Source organism: Neomonachus schauinslandi, chromosome 3 (assembly GCF_002201575.2).
Source record: "Neomonachus schauinslandi chromosome 3, ASM220157v2, whole genome shotgun sequence".
In the NCBI taxonomy this organism is placed as follows: domain Eukaryota; kingdom Metazoa; phylum Chordata; class Mammalia; order Carnivora; family Phocidae; genus Neomonachus; species Neomonachus schauinslandi.
Window position 1 is genome coordinate 51845248 of NC_058405.1, and position 17050 is coordinate 51862297.

Below are 17050 nucleotides of genomic sequence, written 5' to 3' on the forward strand. Positions count from 1 at the left end.
AAGTGTTGTTAGACTTCCCTGTAGTCTTCCCTACAGTTCTTCTCTGTAAGTCACTAAAATAACGTTTAGTACCTGTGTTTTTTTCCTGTGTTATAGAAGTTCTGTGTAACAGAGTTGGGCACAGTGAATTAGCACAGTCTCGTATTTTAGAAATGTTCAAAATCTAGACATTGGCCTAATGGAAATATTTCTGTGTCAACATCTGGAACACAGAACATTTAAAGTTTTGATGTCGGCATGTTTAAGATTTTATTTGCCTTAGAGAGAGAGAAAGAGAGCAGGGAGGAGGGGCAGGGTGAGAGGGAGAAAGAGTCTCGAGCAGACTCTGTGCTGGGCTCGATCCCAGGACCCTAAGATCATGACCCAAGCTGAAACCAAGAGCTGGGAGCCCAACCGACTGCGCCACCAGGTGCCCTGGTGTGAACTAAACTTGTGTTTGGTCTTTCTTGAATGATCTTAAAGTTGAATTTTATTTTTTTTTTAAGATTCATTTATTTGACAGAGAGAGAGAACAAGCAGGGGGAGCAGCAGAGGGAGAAGCAGACTCCCCGCTGAGCAAGAAGCCTGACTGGGGGCTGGATCCCAGGACCCCAAGACCATGGAGGCAGAGGCTTAACTGACTGAGCCACCCAGGTGCCCCCTTTAAGTTGAATTTTAGGTTAAGTATATATATTCATCTTTTAAGTTAAACTGTAGCAGAAAAGATGCCTTAGTATCTTTGTATTCCACAAAACACCAGCATATATTAAAACCAATCAAAATTTAAAAGTAAAGCAAAAGCCCTATGATGAAGTTTTGAAATTAAAATTTATACCATTTTGAGCATAATATGGGGAATTGCTTATAAAATCAGCAGGCCCAGAGCTCAAATTATCATGGTATTGCCAAGGTGATTTCATCATTTGGAAATTATGTTAAAAGGATTATCACTCTTAACTGATAATCACATCACATTTAGAGTTTGATTGGATTAATCAGAGTGCTAGAGACACAAAGACCAAAGTTGAAGGATTTGGGATTCCTAATCTTCGGAAGCTCATAATCTAGTGACAGAGCTAGGCACCACTATCAGTGCAAGAAATTTAAAAAGAAGCAAGTGAGGGCTGTAAGGTTAATTTTAAGAAGAAGGTAGTATCAGGGAAGAGTTTAGGAAGGAAGAACGAGTTTGCATTAGATCTTAAAAACAGAACAGTGTTTTCTCCAAATAGAGACAAGCAGAGCATTTCAGTCAAAAGAATGAGGGTGAAGAAAGGCACAGAAACAAAGTATAAAGGGCAAGAGGAAATTTCCAGTGCGAGAGGAATACAAGGCAGGAGATAGGCTGATGTTAAGGAATTTGCACAAGGACTTTAAGAAGCAGAATAAAAACATAAAACAGTATATTACAGGGTAGTCTGTGCATATGATCTAGATGAATAAAAGTAAAAATACAATTACCTACAGGAGAACTCATACTAAGAATACGAGGTATCTCAGAGAACCCAAGGATAGGAATGGAAAGGCTACTGCCACTGCCCTGGGAGTGAAGCCGGCCACAGGAACAGATGAATGTGGGGATTAGTATCATCAAGATTCTTTCCATCTAGTTCTATTTTTGCTCCTTTCAATATCAGCTTCATCTCTTACTGAACATTGCCTTCCCCTCATGGTTTGGAAATGTGGCTTCTAACCTCATACATTTTACATATTTCAGTTTTATCTGAGAGAATGGCCCTCTTTGTCTCCAGTTTAAAAATGCTAGGAAGGAACTCATTGGTGGGGGCTTGTTCTGATTTCCTTCCCAAACAAACCAATTATTGTCTTGGGTCAGGACCATGATCCTGTAAGAGCAGAGCAGCTTCATCAAGAACTATGTAAATGGAGTAGGGAGAGGGCAGCCTCTAAGATAAAGGCGCAAAGCTGAGCTTAGCTGAGCTGGGTCCTGCAGACATCCACTTTCTTCCCTCTCCACTCCTTCCATTCTGTCCTGTGGCCATTGTCCCCGGGGTTAAGGCCCGTATCGCTCTCCCTGCCTCATCTACAACTATTCTCTTCCTAAGTTACTCACTCCTACTCGTCTCTTTACTGTCCTTCATACAGATTTTAATGTTTTACTACATTTTTTTCATGACATTTCCAAACTTTATCCTTTCACTAATATGGGATGCTTTTTTTTTCTTTCCAATGGGCTGGTTAGTCATTATGAGAGCACACAAGTATAATTTCCCTAATTATTTCTGAATCTGGCATGTTAGTTTAGTTAGTAATAACATGTTAGCATTCAGGTCAAAGCCAGATATTTTATAACTATAAAAGCCACTTAACCTCCCTCTGTTTCAACACTGAATACTAACTTGGGACCTAAGGGCTATTCTAAAAAATATTACTGGTCATAAGAATGCAGCCGTCTCAAGGAAAACCATCACCACTACCAGAAAAACAACTGAAAGAATATGGTGTAATCAGAACAATATGGCCAAACATGTTTGGTTATTACTGTGTGTTTCCTGAGGAAAGGGAAGTTAGCAAATATTTTCTCCTTTTTGACAAGGCTATTATGTTCCTATTCGAGACAGTCTTAAATTGCTAGGAAGACAGGGGAAGTGGCATAAGATACAAAGAAATTTCTAAATATTTTAAAAACACAGACATTTCCCTTGTAAAATTAGGACTTTAATTTTGAATATAGAATGGGACAGAATCAAGTGAAAGAAGCCCTAGGTATCACATGACATCAAGGAAAAAAATCAAAACCATCTACCTCTTGTCTTTTGTATATAGTCCTTTATGAGAACCAGTTCATTTTCCCCTTCAGGGGAAACAAAAGGGGAATTTTCTTGTGCTTCATCATTAATGTATTAATGCCAATGGTCTGGCCAAATGGGATTTAGTTAGGTTAATGTTCAAACCATGCTGACAGGGTCTTTACCCAACAGCATAATTGTAACTCCTAAATCTCATGAATAATTCATCGTGGTAGGCAGAACTCTAGGACGCCCCCTAGTGTGCACACCTTGCAGAATTCCCTCCCTTATGGGGAGGCAGAAGCTGTGAATATGATGGAATATCACTCCAGTGATATTAATCAGTTGATGTTGAGTCATTCAAAAGGAATATTACCGGGGTGGGCCTGACCTAAACAGGTGAGCCCTTAAAAAGGCTTGAGCCATTCCTGCAAGAAATTCAAAGTGGGAGAGGGTATATGGAGGGGCCACTTAGCAAGCAACTTGTGGGTGGTCTTTAGGACCCGAGGGAAGAGAACCCAGCTCTGCTGTGCCCAGATTTCTAACCTACTGTAACCATAAGATAATAAATATTATTTTAAGCCAAGAGGTTTGTGGTAATTTGTTACAAAGCAATAGGAATCTGATACATTGTATATATGTATATTGAATATACCTTAATACACTGTGATTGCACAGCAAAGAATTTGGACTTCAGAGAGAACTGTTTCAAACTGGCACTAAGACCCCATTTCTTTTTTTTTTTTTTTAAAGATTTTATTTATTTGAGAGAGAGAGAGACAGCAAGAGAGGGAACACAAGCAGGGGGAGTGGGAGAGGGAGAAGCAGGCTTCCCGCAGAGCAGGGAGCCGGATGTGGGGCTCGATCCCAGGACCCTGGGATCATGACCTGAGCCGAAGGCAGACGCTTAACGACTGAGCCACCCAGGCACCCCTAAGACCCCATTTCTTACCAACAAACTAATATGAATGTTTGCCTATTTGGGGATACTACCTTAAACAGGCTTAATGATTTTAAATTACTTGGTAATATTTTAGATATAACTCTCTAAAATTTGAGTACACTTTCTTTGAAAAGCAAAGGTACATAAAGCATATTGTTATATTACCTTAATATCACGAACTTCATATGCTATCCTGTGGTCAGTGACTCTATCCTGGGTGAAATTATATGTCCGAATTCTCTCTGACTGGGCTCTTGTTCCCACCTGTGCCATAACAAAAAGGTAATTCATATTTTAACTTTATAATTACCTTTATTACAATGGAAAACATACTTATAAATGACTTTCTATTATAACAGTTTCAGTTTTTTGAAAAGATTTTATTTATTTATTAGAGAGAGTGAGAGAGCATGAGAGGGAGGAAGGGCAGAGGGAGAGGGAGAAGCAGGCTCTCGCTGAGCACGGAGCCCGATGCAGGACTCGATCCCAGGACCCTGGGATCATGACCTGAGCCGAAGGCATATGCATAACCGACTGAGCCACCCAGACGTCCCTCACTTTCACTTTTTAAGGCTAAAAAGACGTTTCTGTAACTTATTTTCTTAGCCCCTCAGGCAAATGATATGAAACTGAATTAAATATGGCTGACCATCAGGAGAATTTTTTAAAATTAAAGATTTTAAAGTCTAATCTCGGATATACCAAAGCAGGGATCATGGATTTTTAGAACATTCCTCATGCCATCCATCTGCAACCAGCCAGGTATGGAAACTACTATCCCAAAGCACCATATTATTGCCCAGGCTCCCACCCAAATCAATTATGTCAAACTCCTGGGGGCTGGGGCCTGAGGCATATACAAAGCTCTTTAGGAGATAAATGGAGCCAGGGTTGAGAACCTGGCATAATGCCTACCTTATAAAAGCTACTATATGTATTAGTTGAAGCAAAAACTTCAACTAATTTTTTTTTCAACTGCAACTAATAGTTTTTTTCAACTAAAAAAACTAAGCTTAGAAATACCTACTAAAAAGTTTCACACAGATGAACAAGTTAATTGGGAGGCATGGAGGTCTTTTCTGGCTCTTGAAACCAGAAATTTCTGAAGAGGACACACACACATAGACACACACACACACACACAATTTGCACCAGGCCAATCTTGAATTACTTACTTTAAAAATTACTATGTGAAACATTTGGTACTAAAATGCCAAACAGCAAGTAAATCCCAATGTCTTTTTTTTTTTTTTAAGATTTTTATTTATTTATGTATTTGAGAGAGAGAGCACAGAGGGAGAGGGAGAAGCCGACTCCCTGCCGAGCAATGAGCCCGACATGGGGCTCGATCCCAGGAGCCTGAGATCATGACCTGAGCCGAAGGCAGACGCTACACGACTGAGCCACCCAGGCGCCCCAAATCCCAATGTCTTTTATTAATTCAAATGTCATTGAGTTCTTAGTGTTTATGTTATCACTTATGTGCCAAGAAGCAATGGTTTGTTAATGACCATTCCTATCTGTAAATGTATATACTGATGCTAGACAACAATCTAGGATTACCACAGAGGATTAATATTCCATTAATCCTGTCACTTTTACTACTTGGAAGTTAGAATGTGGGTAAGGAGAGCTAGAAGGGCAAAAGTGTGAGAAGATCAGGACATCTAGGCAAAAAGAATAATTAATGGTTAAGTTTATATAATTCATTATCCTAAAAGGCCACAAAGTTTTCCAAATTTAGTGTAGCATACCCATCTGCAAACAACACAAAAGCACAGTTATTCCACTTTCTCTTCCAACCTCTCTCAAAGACCAACTTTACATTTCTTAGGATTTAAAATCCTATAATTTGTTTACTTAAAACAATAACATTTATTCATTTTGCTTAGCGTTTATCTACATATTTGAATAAATAATACTAGACATTTATATAGTACAAAATTCAGAAAGTACAAAAGGTATATATAGTGGAAATAAATCTCTCTTTTACCCCCTGCCCCCACATCCCATCAGTAACAATCATCATTACCAGTTTTTTGCAGTGCCATTTACTTTTCACCCCAGAGTTTTAATAAAAAAGCATAGGTTTTTAAATAAAAAATCTGCAAATCCCTTAATTTCCAGGTAATTATTTTATTTTAACCTAATCTCCTCTCAAAACAGTCATGATACAAACACTGGAGGGAAACAACTGGGAAATATTTCTGAGTTTACGCATATCTCATGTATTCATTTGCAAGCTGGCATGTCTAAATTTAGCCATAATCAGTTAGTCCATGTGCATGAAATTATTGCTTATTTACAAATAAATCTGTTTCCCCCCTATGCTATAAGATATTCCCATTTGATCAAGAACAAATGCTACATTTTCTACATAAAATGATGACTTTGGGGCGCCTGGGTGGCTCAGATGGTTAAGCGTCTGCCTTCGGCTCAGGTCATGATCCCAGAGTCCTGGGATCGAGTCCCGCATCGGGCTCCCTGCTCTGCGGGAAGTCTGCTTCTCCCTCTGCCTCTCTTTCTCTCTCTCATGAATAAATAAATAAAATCTTAAAAAAAAAAATGATGACTTTGTGCAAAGGTATTATTTTTTATTTTAAGCAATCTTACATCCAACATGGGACTCAAACTCATGACCCCGAGATCAAGAGTCACATGCTCTTCTCACTGAACCAGCCAGGGCCCCGCAGAAGTATTATTATGCTATATAAATCTTACCTGCAGTTTTCTAGTACTTTGTTGCTGACACCTGTCTTTCTCAATCATCTGCTGGTAGAGTCTAGCTCTCAACACACGCAAAGCTATTTCTTTATTTTTAATCTGTGATCGTTCTTGTTGGCATTCTACCACAAGCCCTGAAAAATAACAAGGATCAAAGGTAAACTGTAGCCTCCAGAAGCCAAATTAAGATAGAACTGAGATCTCAACGATATATCACAAAACTGGAAAAAAAAGATAGATCTCAGCAACATTTGAAAGGGGGAAAGGATAATCAGGAAAAGATCACAAAGGATTAAACACAATTCAGACTTAGCATACTTTAGAAACTATACCTGAATCATGCTAATAAAAGCAGTAGATGGCTATTTCGATTCTGAGATCTGAAGGAGATATTTCAGATGAGAAGACTGGAAGCAGTAGCATCCACAGATGGTTACACATACTTTCACACCCACAGCTCTGCCTCTCCCTCCCAGCTCATTTGGACAGACAGCCCAACACAGAGTCCCACCACACGCAGTGCTGCTCCATTCTCTGTTTTAGTCAAGGAGCACTCAGCTTTCTGCCCTTAAGCCACAAATTCGCACAGAGCTGATGTTTTAAAAATGACTTGATACAACCCTAGTGTCCATCAATAGATGAATGGATAGGGCCGCCTGGGGGGCTCAGTCGGTGAAGCGGCTGCCTTCGGCTCAGGCATGATCCCGGGGGCATCGGGCTCCCTGCTCAGCAGGGAGTCTGCCTCGCTTTCTCTCACTCTCTTTCTAGTAAATAAATAAAATCTTAAAAAAAAAAATAGATGAATGGATAAAGAAGATACGGGGAGTGTGTATGTGTATAGATATATATTTATAAATGTATATATTTAGGAGTTGAGTTAAGATGGAGGAGTAGGGGACCCTAAGCTTGCCTCATCCCTTGAACACAGCTTGATAAATATCAAATCATTTTGAACACCCAAGAAATTGATCTGACGACTGAGAGCACAAACTGCATATCTACAGGTAGAAAAAGCCATCTCATGGAAGGTAGGAGCTGTGGAGAGTTGATTTGGGGGAGAGAAAAGCTGGGGGTGCTGCGGAAGGGAGGGAGCCCTGATTATGGGGAGAGAGGTGGGGGGGGAGAGAGAGAGAAAAGCAGCAGGCAGGGGATTGCACAAAAACAAAACCTATTCCCCAAAACCAGTGACTGGGAAAAGGAGAGGGGCTGACTACTGCTAGTTTTTATAAGCAGCGAAGCCCGAAGGCTGAAGTTTTAGAAGCTCTTGCCATCGATGGGGCTGTGCCTGGCGGGCTTAGTGCTGCTCTGGTGGGAAAGGAGGGTGGAGACCTGGAAGTGGGAGGCGTGGTCTGAGGATCCCCTGGTCCCCTTTTTGGAGTGCATCCGGGAGCGGTGGCATGGCCTTTCTGGGGACAGAAGAACTAGTGGCGCCGAGGTGCGTGCCTGTTCCCTATGTAGGAACAGAGACACCGGCTGAGGGCAACAAACCTGGGTGCTGGCTTTTAGCTGCGCTTTACCATAAACCGCCGTGTGGTTGTGCGACTGCTTTTCTGGGACAAACCAGAACCAGCTAGCGTGGCGAGACCTTCCCCAAGAGGATCAGCGTGGGTCTGTGCCATGTGGATCCCTAAAATTTGGAGTTCTGAAACAGCCATGTGCCTGAGATAAAACACAGGAGTATTGTGCTGCCTAGTACGCAGACAGCTCAGATACAAACAGGGTGATGGCAGGGATCTGACGGAAGCCGGGGACACAAGAGGGGTGATGGTTTGCTCATCTGAAGAGTGCTGGTGCAAACTCCCTGCTCCAGGAGAGCGAGCAGGGCAAGGCCATTTTCTCCCTTGCCCATCCGCACTGACGGACTTCAGAGAGCAACACAGTGCCACCCAGTGGAGGCTGAAGCCACTTACACCAAGCTCACCAAGCTCACCAAGCTCTGGCCCCACCAAACCCTGGAGGTACATTTCCACTAGGGCAAATGGGCCTGCAGCACAGCAGGCCCCACCCTAGACCAGCACAGATCCTTTACAGGCACCAAGTCTACAAATCACAAAGTGCTGCAAAACTTCAGCTCTAGGGGAAATAGGATCTACCTTTTTTTTTTTTTTAATTTTATTTATTTGACAGAGAGAGCACAAGCAGGGGGAGAGGGTGAGGGAGAGCAAGAAGCAGGCTCCCCGCTGAGCAGGGAGCCCGACGTGGGGCCCGATCCCAGGACCCCGGGATCATGACCTGAGCCAAAGCCAGATGCTTAACCGACTGAGCCACCCAGGTGCCCCTGGATCTAGCTGCTTATAACAAGCAGGCCAAAACACAGCTAGTTAAAACTTGCCACACACTGGACAAGGTCCAAACACCCCTCACTGCAGGCAAGGAGAAACTGCAGAGGACTGACCTGAGGGAAGGAGCAGACAAAACACAACAGCAGAGTGCACACTCTGAAACACCTCCTGAATCTCTAGGCCCAAGACAGTATAGGACCTCTTTTTTTGGGGGGGGGGGGGGGGGAAACACCTCTTCTCAATATAGCCATTACTCTCAGGAGCAGGAATATAACAGGCTTTCCTAACAATCACAAAAAAACAGTGACCTAGACAAAATGACAAGACGGAAGAATTCACCCCAAAAGAAAGAATAGGAAGAAGTAATAGCCGGGATTTAATCAAAAGAGATAGAAGTAAGATGCCTGAATGAGAATTTAAAACAACAATTATAAGGATACTAGCAGGGCTTGAGAAAATCATAGAAGATACCAGAGAATCCCTTACTGCAGAGAGAAAAGAACTAAAAAACTAGTCAGGCCAAAGTAAAAAATGCTATAATCAAGATGCAAAATTGACTGGATGTGATGATAACAAGGATGGATAAGCACAGGATATAGATGTAGATGATAAAATTATGGAAAATAATGAAGCTGAAAAGAAGAGGGAAAGAAAAGTACTGGATCATGAATGTAGACTTAGGGAAATCAGTGACTCTTCAAAGCGTAACATTCGTATCATAGGAGTCCCAGAGAAGAAGAAAGAGAAAAAGGGGCAGGTTTATTTGAGCAAATTATAGCTGAAAACTTCCCTAATGTGGGGAAGGAAACAGACATCAAAATCCAAGAAGCACAGAAAATTCCTATTGAATTCAACAAAAGCTGGCTATCACCAAGACATATCACAGTCAAATTCACAAAATACACAGACAAGGAAAGAATCCTGAAAGCAGCAAGGGAAAAATGTCCTTAACCTACAAGGGAAGACATTTCAGGTTCCCAGCAGATCTATCCACAGAAACCTGGCAGGCCGGAAAGGACTCGCATGATATATTCAACATGCTGAATGAGAAAAATATGCAGCCAAGAATACTTTATCCAGCAAGGCTGCCATTCAGAATAGAAGGAGAGAGAAAGAGTTTCCAAGACAAGCAAAAACTAAAGGAGTTTGTGACCACTAAACCAGCCCTGCAAAAAACATTAAAGGGGATTCTTTGAGTGGGGGGAAAAAAAAGACCAAAAGCAACAAAGACTAGAAAGGAAGACAGAACATCACCAGAAACACCAACTTTACAGGTAACATAATGGGCACTAAATTCATATGCATCAATAATCTGTAAATGGACTAAATGCTCCAATCAAAAGACACAGGGTATTAGAATGGATAAAAAAATAAGACCCATCTATATGCTGCCTATAAGAGACTCATTTAATTAATTTATATATTTTTTAAAGATTTTATTTTATTTCAGAAAGAGAGAGCAAGTGTGAGAGAGACCACAAGCAGGGAGGAGGGGCAGAGAGGGAGAAGCAGACTCCACGCTGAGCAGGGAGCCCAATGTGGGACTCATCCCAGGATCCTGGGATAATGACCTGAGCTGAAGACAGATGCTTAACCAACTAAGCCACCCAGGCACCCTTTTTAAAAAAAAAATTATTTACTTATTTGAGAGAAAGAACAAGAGAGAGAAGAAACTCATTTTAGACCTAAAGACACCTGCAGATTGAAAATGAGGGTATGGAGAACCATCTATCATGCTAACAGACATCAAAAGAAAGCCAGAGTACAAACTAAAGTTTAAACCAAAGACTGTAACAAGAGCTGAAGGAGGGCACTATATCAATAAAGGGGTCTATCCAACAAGAAAATTTAACAATTGTAAATATTTATGCTCCCAACTTGCAAGTACCCAAATATAAATCAGTGAACAACAAACATAAAGAAACTCACTGACAATAATACAATAATAGTACTTTAACACCCCACTCACAGCAATGGACATAGGCAGAAGATCAACAAGGAAACAAGGGCTTTGAATGACACACTGGACCAGATGGACTTAACAAATATATTCAGAACATTCCATCCTAAAGCAGCAGAATACACATTCTTTTTGAGTGCACATGGAACATTCTCCAGGATAGATCACATACTGGGTCACAAATCAGTCCTCAACAAGTACAAAGAGACTGAGACATACCATGCATAGTTTCTGACCACAATGCTATGAAACTTGAAGCCAACCACAAGAAAAAATTTGGACAGACCACAAATACATGTAGATTAAAGAACATCTTACATGAATGGGTTAACTAGGAAATTAAAGAAGACGTTAAAAAAAAATACATGGAAGCAAATGAACATGAAAACATGAACATGACAGTCCAAAAACATTTGGGATGCAGCAAAGGTGGTCCTAAGAAGGAAGTATATTGCAATACAGGCCTATCTCAAGAAGCAAGAAAAGTCTCAAATACACAACCTAACATTACACCTAAAGGAGCTACAAAAGAACAGCAAATAAAGCCTAAAGCTAGCAGAAGGGAAATAATAAAACTTAGAGCAGAAATAATCGATACTGAAGCAAACAAACAAAGAACAGTAGAACAGATCAACGAAGGCAAGAGCTGGTTCTTTTTTTTTTTTTTTTTAAAGATTATTTATTTATTTATTTGACAGAGAGAGACACAGTGAGAGAGGGAACACAAGCAGGGTGAGTGGGAGAGGGAGAAGCAGGCTTCCTGTGGAGCAGGGAGCCCAATGCAGGGCTTGATCCCAGGACCCTGGGACCATGACCTGAGCCGAAGGCAGACGCCTAACAGCTGAGCCACCCAGGCTCCCTAAGAGCTGGTTCTTCGAAAGAATTAATAAAATTGATAAGCCCCCACCTAGACTTATCAAAAAGAAAGGATAAAGGACCCAAATAAATAAAATCATGAATGAAAGAGGAGAGATCACAAGCAACACCACAGAAATATAACCAATTACAAGAGAATATTATGAAAAATGATATGCCAATGAACTGGGCAATCTGGAAGAAATGGAAAAATTCCTAGAAACATACAAACTACCAAAACTGAAACAAGAAGCAGAAAATTTGAACAAACCTATAACCAGTAAAAAACTGAATCAGTAATCAAAAATCTCCCAACAAGGGGCGCCTGGGTGGCTTAGTCAGTTAAGCATCTGCCTTCAGCTCAGGTTGTGATCCTGGGGTCCTGGGATCGAGCCCCACGTTGGGCTCCTTGCTCGGCAGGGAGCCTGCTTCTCCCTCTCCTTCTGCCCGTCTTCCCGCTCATGCTCTCTCTCTCTCTCTCAAATAAATAAATAAAAATCTTAAAAAAAAAAAAAATCTCCCAACAAATAAGAGTCCAGGGCCAGATGGCTTCCCAGGGGAATCCTACCAGGCATTTAAAGAAGAATTAATATCTGTTCTTCTGAAAGTGTTCCAAAAAATAGAAATGGAAGGAAAACTTCCAAACTCATTCTATGAGGCCAGCATCAACTTGATCCCAAAACCAGACAAAGATCCCACTAAAAAGGACAATTACAGGTCAATATCCCTGATGAACATGGATGCAAAAATTCTCTACAAGATACTAGCAAATTGATTCCAATAGTACATCAAAAGGATTATTCTCCACAACCAAGTGGGATTTATTCCTGGGCTGCAGGGGTAGTTCAATCTCCGCAAATCAATTAGGGTGATACACCACATTAATAAAAGAAAGGACAAGAACCATACGATCCTCTCAATAGATGCAGAAAAAAAGCATTTGACAAAATACAGCATCCATTCTTGATAAAAACCCTCAACAAAGTAGGTATAGAGGGAACATACCTCAACATCCTAAAAGCCATATATGAAAGACCCACAGCTAGTATCATCTTTGATGGGGAAAAACTGAGAGGTTTTCATCTATGGTCAGGAATAAGACAGGGATGTCCACTCTCACCATTAGCCTCAGCTCTGATCTTGATGAAGTCCCAATAGTTTATATATGAACTATTTAGCCTCAGCAGTCAGACAACAAAAAGAAATAAAAGGTATCCAAACAGCAAGGAAGAAGTTAAACTTCCACTATTTGCAGACAATGTTATACTCTTATGTAGAAAACCTGAAAGACTCTACCAAAAAATTGCTAGAACTGATACAGGAAAATTCAACAAAGTCACAGGATATAAAATCAATAATGCACAGAAATCTGTTTCATTTCTATACACCAGTAATGAAGCAGGAGAAAAAGAAATCAAGGAAGATTTCAAAAGAAATCAATCAAAAGAAATAAAAAATAAATTTACAAGTGCACCAAAAACCATAAGATACCTAGGAATAAACCTAACCAAAGAGGTAAAAGATCTGTACTCTGAAAACTATAGAACACTTATGAAAGAAATTGAAAAGGACACAAAGAAATGGAAAAACATTCCATGCTCATGGATTGGAAGAACAAAAATTGTTAAAATGTCTGTATTACCCAAAGCAATCTACACATTCAATGCAATCCCAATCAAAATAACACCAACATTTTTTTACAGAGCTAGAACAATCCTAAAATCTGTATGGAACCAGAAAAGACCCCAAATAGCCAAAGCAATCCTGAAAAAGAAAAGCAAAGCTGGAGGCATCACGATTCCAGACTTCAAGCTATATTACAAAGCTGTCATGAAGACAGTTAAGATACTGGCACAAAAACAGACACATAGATCAATGGAACAGAGCAGGAAACCCAGAAATGGACCCACAACTATATGGTTAACTAATCTTCAACAAAGCAGTAAAGAATATCCAATGGAAAAAAGAGTCTCTTCAACAAATGGTGTTGTGAAAACTGGACAGCCACATACAGAAGAATGAAACTGGATCGCTTTCTTACACCATACAGAAAAATAAGCTCAAAATGGATGAAAGACCTAAATGTGAGACAGAAAACCATCAAAATCCTAGAGAAGAACACAGGCAGCATCCTCTTTGACCTCGGTCATAGCAACTTCTTACTAGACACATCTCCAAAGCAAGGGAAACAAAAGCATATATGAACTATTGGAACTTCATCAAGATAAAAAGCTTCTGTACAGCAAAGGAAATAGTCAACAGAACTAAAAGGCAGTCTATGGAATGGGAGAGGGTATTTGCAAATAATGTACCTGATAAAAGGTTAGTACCCAAAATCTATAAAGAACTTATCAAACTCAACACCCAAAAACCAAATAATCCAGTTAAGAAATGGGCAGAAGACAGGAATAGGTATTTTTCCAAAGAAGACATCCAAATGGCCAAGAGATACATGAGAAGATGCTCAAAATCACTCATCATCAGGGAAATACAAATAAAAACCATTAGATAACATCTTACACCTGTGAGAATGGCTAAAATTAAGAAGAGGAAACAACAAATGTTGGCAAGGATGCGGAGAAAGGGGAACCCTCTGACACTGTTGGTTGGAATGCAAGCCGGTGCAGCCACTCTGGAAAACAGTATGGAAGTTCCTCAAAAAAGTTAAAAATAGAACTACCCTATGACCCAGCAATTGTACTACTAGGTATTTACCCAAAGAATACAAAAATACAGAGTGGAAGGGGTACATGCACCCCAATGTCTACAGCAGCAGTGTCCACAATAGGCAAACTATGGAAAGAGCTCAGATGCCCATCGACAGATGAATGGATAAAGAAGATGTGGTGTATATATATATGTATATATATATATATGTATAATGGAATATACTGTACTCTGCCATCAAAAAGAATGAAATCTTGCCATTTGCAACAATGTGGATGGAGCTAGAGTATTATGCTAAGCAAAATAAGTCAACCAGAGAAAGACAAATACCAGATGATTTCACTCTTGTGTTGAATTTAAGAAACAAAAGAGATGAACATATGGGAAGGGAAAAAAAAAAGAGAGGGATGCAAAGCATAAGAGACTCTTTTTTTTTTTTAAGATTTTATTTATTTATTTGAGAGAGAGAGAATGAGAGAGAGCACATGAGAGGGGGGAGGGTCAGAGGGAGAAGCAGACTCCCTGCCGAGCAGGGAGCCCGATGCGGGACCCGATCCAGGGACTCCAGGATCATGACCTGAGCCGAAGGCAGTCGCTTAACCAACTGAGCCACCCAGGCGCCCACAGCATAAGAGACTCTTAATGATAGAGAACAAACTGAGGGTTGATGGAGGGAGGTGGGTGGGGGATGGGCTAAATGGGTGATGGGCATTAAGGAGGGCACTTGTGATGAGCACTGGGTGTTATATGTAAGTGATGAATTACTAAATTGTACTCCTGAAACCAATATTACACTATATCTTAACTAGAATGTAAATAAAAACTTGAAAAAAAAATATATTTATATATATAATATATCCGTACTGGCATATTACTCAGCAGTAAAAAAAGAATTAAAAAAAGAATGAAATCTTGCCATTTGCAATAACATGGAATGTAGAGGGCATAATGGTAAGTGAAATGTCAGCTAGAGAAAGACAAATACCAATGATTTCATTCATATGTGGAATTTAAGAAACAAAACAAACACACAAAGAAATATGGAGATGAAAAAACAGACTCTTGGGCCGCCTGGGTGGCTCAGTCGTTAAGCGTCTGCCTTTGGCTCAGGTCATGATCCCAGGGTCCTGGGATCGAGCCCCACATCAGGCTCCCTGCTCGGCGGGAAGCCTGCTTCTCCCTCTACCACTCCCCCTGCTTGTGTTCCCTCTCTCGATGTGTCTCTCTCTGTCAAAAAAATAAATAAAATCTTTAAAAAAAGCCCCCAAAACCCCAGACTCTTAAATATATAGAACGAAATGGTGGTTACCAGAGGGGAGGTAGGTGATGGGGATTAAGAGTACAGTTATTGTGATAATAAGAGGTGCCTCCTTCCTTTTGATTTTCTTAGTAACATTTTCTTTTCTCTAGCTTAATTTATTATAAGAATGTAGTATATAGGGACGCCTGGGTGGCTCAGTCAGTTAAGCATCAGCCTTCGGCTCAGGTTATGATGCCAGAGTCCTGGGATTGAGTCCTGCATTGGGCTCCTTGCTCAGCGGGGAGCCTGCTTCTCCCTCTGCCTGCCTCTCTCTCTCTCAAAAAATAAATAAAATTTAAAAAAAACTTAAAAAAAAAGAATGCAGTATATAATACATGCAACACAAAATGTGTTAATCACTGTTTATGATATTGGTAAGGCTTCTTTCTGGTCAACGGTAGGCTATTAGTAGTTAAGTTTTGAGGTAATCAAAAGTTATTATGTGTATTTTTGACTGCAAGGGGTTGGAGGGTTTAGCACCCCTAATTTCCATGTTGTTCAAGGGTCAATATATGTTGTATATATTGTTGTTATGTATAGAAACGAATGAAAACAAACTAAACTCTTTATAAGGAGGAGTTTAGAGTGAATGTTTCTCAGTTGTCCTGGCTCTAAATTCAGCTAATCCCACATCTAATCATACATGTTTTCGTTAGCCAACTTCTGGATTTGGGTGGGTTTTGCCCACTGTGTAGCCCAGTTACTAGCCCAAATCTAGACCTGACATAGTGACCCTTGAAACTTCAGGCTGCACTGTTCTTAACTTTGCACCTACCACTCTAAAGGTCTATGTCCAATCCTGCTCTCAGGTACATTACAGGTGAAAAGTACTTTTCTTTCTGAACCACAAAACCCAAAAACCATATTCGCTTAGGCCAGCTGAACTGATATAGTGGCAACTATTCTGGTGGAGATTTAAAAAATTCCTATAAAATTCTACTGTCCCAAAACAAAACAAAATTCTACTTTCCAAATTATGTTTTCACCCTGTCTAAATAAGCTACAGTCTACACCTGCTAATACTTTTAGTAGGAACACCTAGGTTTCACCTCTATTAGTTTATTCTTTTTTTAAATTTTAATGATATCTTTTTATTTTAACCATCCAAGATATTATTATTGCTGTTTTATATAGTTTTTTATTTAATTATTAACGTATAATGTATTATTTGTTTCAGGGGTACACGTCTGTGATTCATCAGTCTATTAGTTTATTCTTTTTTTAAGATTTTATTTATTTATTTGATAGAGACACAGCGAGAGAGGGAACACAAGCATGGGGAGTGGGAGAGGGAGAAGCAGGCTTCCCGTGGAGCAGGGAGCCTGATGTGGGGCTTGATCCCAGGACCCTGGAATCATGACCTGAGCCGAAGGCAGACGCTTAACGGCTGGGCCACCCAGGTGCTCCATTAGTTTATTCTTGACTGCTTTATTGCAGCCACGTGGGCTGGGGCACTTGCTTTCATCTTCAGGCATTTGCCTGGAGCTGTCTTGGATCTGCTATTCTTTTTTCACCACCCAAAAGGATATGAAAATATTCATTTCAAGATGGCTAGACATTCATAAGCTTTCCTCCAAATTCCTCTTCTCAGCTGAC

At 40.3% G+C, this 17050-nt stretch overlaps 1 protein-coding gene across 1 annotated transcript in view; it reads right to left on the minus strand.

Moving 5' to 3' along the window:
• The window catches only part of MTRF1 (mitochondrial translation release factor 1), a 46112-nt gene that overhangs the window by 1790 nt on the left and 27272 nt on the right, over positions 1-17050 (minus strand). Inside the window, exons 7-8 of the mRNA XM_021697899.1 lie at positions 6388-6524; positions 3832-3930 (exon numbers count right to left, since the gene is read on the minus strand). Coding sequence (XP_021553574.1) covers positions 3832-3930; positions 6388-6524 — 236 coding nt within the window. The remainder of the gene's footprint in view (positions 1-3831; positions 3931-6387; positions 6525-17050) is intronic.